Source organism: Setaria viridis, chromosome 3 (assembly GCF_005286985.2).
Source record: "Setaria viridis chromosome 3, Setaria_viridis_v4.0, whole genome shotgun sequence".
Lineage (NCBI taxonomy): Eukaryota > Viridiplantae > Streptophyta > Magnoliopsida > Poales > Poaceae > Setaria > Setaria viridis.
The window spans coordinates 11019340-11025693 of record NC_048265.2 but is presented as its reverse complement, the minus strand read 5'-3'; the positions used below and the strand labels follow the sequence as shown (position 1 = coordinate 11025693).

Below are 6354 nucleotides of genomic sequence, written 5' to 3'. Positions count from 1 at the left end.
TTCTGAGCCAAAGCATTCTATAAGTAGCAAAATATCCATTCGTCCCTTTTTTACGAAACAGGACTGCCATACTGGCAGTTCTGAGGTTCACGACTAGCAGATTGGCTGATGGTGGACAACGGGATGTATGTCCAGGTCAGACGAGTAGAAGAAAAATGGGAACCAGCAAAACGTCGGAACCGACTCGCCCCAAGAATTTGTCAAGGACAGAAGATTTTGAACAGTGAAACATCCTTGCTCAAATTTATGCCTCCAGCCGGACTGAGTTACACAATGCTCGTGCCAGGTATATTTTCTGGATAGAATTGGAGAAAGAAAAGAAGAAAAATACCTCCTACACCGAGCCCTCTAAGCTATAGTCACAATTCACAAAGTAAGAAAGGCAAAAAGGAAAGAGAGAGAAAAGATGATGTGAGCATAGATCTCATGAATCACATCGTTAACAAGGTGGATCTCGACACCCATTCTGCCAAGAACGAAGCAAGGAAGTACAGACATCAAATGCAGTCACTGCGGCACCAATCAAGGGCCATCGGTAAACTTGGCTCCTGCAACAGGTATATCTTTCAGACTTGCAGTAATGTGAAATATGATGGATTACACAGTTCACAGTTGGGAAGAGTTGATTAGAATTATTTTAGAATAGAACCTAGGGAAAAACTACTCTAATCCAAACATACGCTCTATCAATAAAAACCAGCATTAACGAGAGCAATTTGTAAGGCCCTGGTTGATTTACCTATGATGAAATAGTTACTAACATTGTCCCTGAATTTGATAAATAATGCCCCTTATTTAGAAACAAATAGAATGAGCGAACACTTTCCACATATATGATTCCGGTGTATGCTATACAAACACAGAAAACCACCAGTGTACCAAAGAAACAACTTTGCTTTCTCTTACCATGAATGTCCGAAGGACAGCAGTATAACATAGAGGATCAGTACTTCAGAACTGCACATCACAGACAAAATTCCATATTACAAGCTGTCATTCTCCTCATCTTCATCATCATCGTAATCATATTCATCTTCATCAGCTGATTCAGAAAAATCGTCTTGGTCCTGGCCACAAAGTAAAGGGCGAATTTTAGGGAGGTTCAGAAACAAACAGTACAGGTTTTGGAAATAGTGCATGCCTCATCATAGCTTGCAGAGGTGACTGCTGTGCCATCTTCATTTTCTGAATCTGAGCTATCGTCCTCTTGTTCCTCGTAGTACTCAATGCCCTGTTTTGTTTCATATCACATAAGCAATTTATCAATGAATAATATGATCACTAGTGCAACTACAGTTATCTGCCACACTTCCATTGGGTCCAGCATGGAAGTCTGAGGAAATAACTAAATGTTGAGGAAATAAAGGACTTGAGGAAGGCAAAGGGAGCAACTGTAGAGCATCTATAACTCCAAATGAAATGGCATTTATAGGATAGGAGGCACAAAGTGTGCCATAATTATATATTGCTATGCATCCAGAAATTAACTTCAATGCTGTTGAAATAATACAACGCAACACCCCCCAAAAAAATCCTAATGAGAAGTTACATACCAAATCCAACTTCATCTGCTTGATATTGTTTTCCAGTTGATCTATATGTTGACTAAGGGCCTGCAGGACAAATTATTAGTTTAAAGGAAATAAGGAGACTAGTGTCATGCAGACGAGTTTTCGATCAAAAAAAAGAATTCTATATTTCAAGGCAACTAACCTCATGACGTTGCATTGCAACTGCACGTTTCAATGCCTTAGCTTTTGTTAAGAGATTTCTAGGCCTTATGTTAATAGGCCTCCTATAGTTCTTTCCACGGTAAAATATGAGTGCATAACCCTTGGGAACTCTTTCGATTGCAACTAGTATACCACCACTCTCATACTCTAGAAGTCGTGCTGTTTCCTGAACAAAGGACAAGGTCTTCTGCTTTGAAATTAATTTGACAACTTCTCTGTGCTTCCAATGCAAGTGCATATTTTCAATGACACCATCAAACACACCACGAACTCCTGAAATACACAAGGAGAATGATCGGTCAATGGGAACAGTAGAGCTTGTTCCACGATAGTTGTTCAAGAAATTACCGAGTGGCAAATATGACTTAAGCCGTAAACCAATCCTACGGAAAACGGACTTTTCTTCATCTGTAATCATTTCCCGATCATCACATGGATCAGCGAGCACCATAGAAGCTTCGATCTTTGATAGTAAGCGTTCTGCTCTATGTATTTTTGCCTGAGCCTGTAAATTTGAAGAGCAAATTAAGAAACAAGTAGTCACAGTTAAGGGAAGCAGAGCTATGCCAAACAAGTAGAATTGAATATTATACACATGCAACAGTGAAATGAAATATTCTAGTTTAAACGTAGCCTGTTTTTATCGTTTATAAAACTACAGTGATTTAAGAACGTATAAAAAATGCTTAGAGCTTACAACGGAAAGCTTGTGTTCGAGTTTCCTGTAAAGCTTTTGCTTTTCTGATCTGGAAGATGCTTCTTTCATTTCTTCTTGCTCCTTAGCAGTTACTTCTCTTCCCCAACGAGCTTGGGCCTCCTGAAATTCAGCAAGAGTACCCGCAAGGGCATGCCCATCTAAGCCATCATCTGGAGGTTGTCCAATCGAAACGTTTCTTCTCTGTTCCTCCATATTCTGGATATCCTTTGTCAACTCCTCTCTTTCAGCCAACACAGCTGCAACGGATGTTGGGAGGAAGTCTTTTCCACGATATATTACAATGTAAAATTTATTTCGAAGAAGCAAGGTACCCCCTGTTAGATTCTGAATGAACATAAAAAGGAAAAGTGTAAGACATTAGCTATTTCATGAAGCACATATGGTCTATGAACAGAATTAATTGTATCTGTCGGGACAATCTTTTGAAACTACATGCAAATTCAACACAGGAACATATAAAGCTAAAGCATAATAAGCATTCTCTACTGCAACCTTATCAAACCATTCTCAAATTGAATGTTGGAAAGGTAGAAGAAGCTACTGTACAGGAACCAAGTTATACAAGTATAGGAAGCAAAATTCTGTTACTAACATTTAATAAAAACTGATTTCTAGCGATCATTTAGGGTCATTTAGCTTTGCCTTGTACGAGTCCTTTTAATAAAAGATTGCCAAGTGAATCTGTAGTGTTTGACTTTTAGTTGCCTCAGATAACTCAACTGTGTTTAGATGATATATTCAGTTGTGATGCGTTCTGTAAGACTGTGACTGGTATAATCTGAAAATAACTGTTTCTTCAAGATTCCTTGAGAAAAATAAGTGCTGTGAAGTGGCCATGTCAGTCAACTAGGAAATGTCAAGAAGCATACAAACCTTTATTTCTTCTGCCATAAGCTTATTATTTGTGTTCTGAATTCCACGTTTTACAGCTATTTTCACCACCAAACTCTTCTCCCAGAGCTTAACAATTGCCGCTGCCAAACCTTGATGATTCCGGTTTCTCCCTTCAATAAAGTTTAGCAATCTATAAGCAGGTGTTTGCTGCCAATTGGTAAAAGCTATGACAGGAAAAGGTGATAACTGTCAAAATCAATACCTAGTGCAAAATGGCATGGAAGGTTCCTAGCTAACTTTCGCAAGTTAGTCAGCTCTGCATTGGTAAGTGTCGAACGCATTCCAGTTGGAAGAATTCTATATGGTGTTTTATACTCAGGGATCGTTTGAGGCAGCAAGTCAGCATCCACTGGCAAGATACCTGTTCCCCACCAATCCACAAAACGAGGACCCAATTCATCAAGCATTTGATTGAACTCCAGCTCTTCCTCTGTCATGTCCTCAGTATTCTGCATGTTCAACTGGGACGCATTTGCATGTTGCGCAGCCAAATCCTTCCCCTGACTATCATTCTCAGCAGGGCTGGAGGCATCTGGGATGAACAATGCACCATCTTCCCCCTTCACTTGTGATGAGGCACCATTCAGAGTTTGAGATTTCAGAGGTCTTTTGTAATTGCTCCCTCGGTAAACCACCATTACACTTCCAGATCTCCATATGATCAATCCGCCTGTGCGTCGCTGATCAATGCACACGAAAATCATGCAAGGAATCAATTTTCAGCAGAAAACCAATAACTCTACATGAGACTCAAATTCAGCACAATTAACTGGGCAATGCAGGATAAATTGGCACTATATGCATCACTAAATTAAACAGTATTCGCCAACAATTGCCAGTGCTGTATAATTTTGAGATCAGAGGACAGGGGCTATATACGGTTCAGACCTCAACAAGCTCATGAGCAGTCTTCATGTCGTGCGCGAGGTCCTCGTGGAACTTGAGCCGAACCAGCTCCGATTTCCTCCACGCGTCATGGATCTTCTCCGTGATGGCCGTCGTGACCCCGGCCTTGGGCACCGTGATGCGGTCTCGAAGGGTCATCCCCAGCCTGCGCAGCCGCCGCAGCTCCTCGTCCTCGATCGTGAGCTCCGCCAGCGTGGGCGCCTTGACCCGCCTCCTCTTGGCCCCATCCTCCTCGTCCCTACCCCCCGCCGCGGCCTCGTCGTCCCTCTCCCACGGGAGGACCGCATCGTCGAAGCTGGCCGCCGCGAACTGGCGGTCTGGCCGCGCCCAGCTGCGGTCGAGCAGGTCGCCGAGGCGCTCGGTGCCGTCGGGCGGAGCGGTGGACGTGGCAGCGGCGGCGGAGGGATCGTCGTCGTCGGAGGCGAGGCCGAGGTTGCGGAGGCGGTGGACGATGCGGTCGATGGAGGTGGTGGGGGACGGGGCGGGCGCGGGGGCAGGCTGGGAGGGGTCGGAGGGCGCCCACTTCTGCAGCCACGGAGCGCCGGTGCTGGGAACGGGTGGGGCGGCCCGGTTGCCGCCGGAGGAGGAAGGGGAGGCGGCCGAGGCGGCGGCGGAGGAGGCGGCGTGGCGGGAGCAGAGGAAGCGGAGGGGGAGGAGGCGGTGGAGGTGGGGCCGGGAGGAGAGGCGGAAGGAGTGGTGGAGAGGGAGCTCGGAGAGCGCCATGGAGGCGGGGAGCGGAGGGCGGAGCGGCGGTTGGGAGGTTTAGCGCGGTGGCGCCATGGATGGGGTGAGGCGGCGTGTGGGGTTTTGGTGGCGGATAAGGGGGAGGGGATATTTTCGCATGTTCGTGTTCATTTTTTTGTTCGAGTATACAGTGCGTGTTCGGGTCATGGGTCCTTCTGTGAAAATTGTAGATTACCAAACTTGGGTGAAATTCTGAATAGTCTCCGGATCGTCGATGGCTTTTGCAATTAGCTTGTTCCGCTTCTACAACTCTTACAGAGTGGTGTCACCCTTTAACTTTCGTGGCTTCGCCAACAGTAAAAGAAAGTGCGGTTTGGAACGGCCCTGAGTTTGTATGAATTTGTAAAACCAGGGATGTCCACTTAGTGTTCAGTCACAGGCTATACAAGAGTTCAGCGAAATGGAGATACCACCGGTGGCACAAGAGTTCAGTCACACTTAGTGTTTCTTTCTTCTCAAATCCTCATATCTAAATGTTTTCTCTTCATTCTTTTGCATATATTTGATATATCTGGAATGGGCAAACTCGTGGAATCGAAATACGGAATACTCACCGTGGAACGACAGCGCCCTCTTACCTGCGTGAGGCTGCATCATCACATTCACATACAAGAGGTAACGAGACGACGACAAACTACAGTACTGATACAGTGTTACTGCTGTTGCAACTGTTATCTGAAGATCAGAAGATGATAGGTTCATCTGAGCGGCCGCATTTCGCCGTGCCGGTCTGGCAGATCAAACGGGCGCGCCGGTGCCGGCTCGGCCGGGTCTTGACGGCCAAAGACAAAATGCTTCAGCTTATCCACAGCGAGGTTGGCAGCCGCTGGCACAAGCGCGCCCATGAAGAGCGGGCGGCGCAGGCCGTCGCCGATCCGACCGAGCAGCAGCAGGCGCGCCACCCCCAGGAGCCAGAGCAGGAATCCGGCAAGCGCGAACCCGGCGTGGACGGGCGCCTCGCCGGCGACGGAGAAGACCACCACCGCCGACGCGCCGAGCAGCATGATGAGCGAAGTGTTGGGAGCCGGATCTGCCATCGACATCGACTGCTAGCTCGTGCAGAGTACTGGAACCGGTGGTTGCGTTTGCCTATGTTCGAAGTGCGCCGGGTGCCATGTAGCCGTGCCGGCTTTATAGGCAGATTGATGAGATTAGCGGGTGCTCGTCCGTGTCACGCACCAGCCATGTGTACCGAATCCGTGTCGCGCTGCCAGCCTGCCATGTCCAGGTGAAATCCTTTCGAATTTTTTCGGAGGCATCATGTCGCTTTTGTGCTTTGTGCTGACCTCATGTCAGATGCATGCGGGTGGTAGAGGCCTCGCGGTCATCGCCGGTCAGAGCATCTGACCCTTTGGGTAC

The 6354-nt window shown here is 46.7% G+C and overlaps 1 protein-coding gene across 1 annotated transcript; it reads right to left on the bottom strand.

Annotated features, from left to right (window-relative positions):
* Positions 1-214: 214 nt before the first annotated feature.
* On the bottom strand, positions 215-5084 carry LOC117849620 (CRM-domain containing factor CFM3, chloroplastic/mitochondrial). Its single transcript, XM_072292685.1, has 10 exons — positions 4234-5084; positions 3548-4025; positions 3325-3455; positions 2431-2775; positions 2082-2238; positions 1714-2006; positions 1554-1613; positions 1142-1231; positions 907-1067; positions 215-548 (listed from the first exon to the last, which is right to left on the bottom strand). The coding sequence occupies exons 1-9, from the start codon at positions 4972-4974 to the stop codon at positions 984-986; spliced, it is 2379 nt and encodes a 792-aa protein (XP_072148786.1). The 5' UTR covers positions 4975-5084; the 3' UTR covers positions 215-548; positions 907-983.
* Positions 5085-6354: the final 1270 nt, after the last annotated feature.

What these genes read in the sequence shown, in the direction of transcription:
- LOC117849620 (XM_072292685.1), bottom strand. Translation starts at nt 4,974, where the DNA reads ATGGCGCTCTCCGAGCTCCCTCTCCACCACTCCTTCCGCCTCTCCTCC. An exon ending in TTGCAATGCAACGTCATGAG is followed by an intron (nt 1,614 to 1,713) that starts GTTAGTTGCCTT and finishes TTTGTCCTGCAG; the next exon opens with GCCCTTAGTCAACATATAGA. An exon ending in AGCAGATGAAGTTGGATTTG is followed by an intron (nt 1,232 to 1,553) that starts GTATGTAACTTC and finishes GAAACAAAACAG; the next exon opens with GGCATTGAGTACTACGAGGA.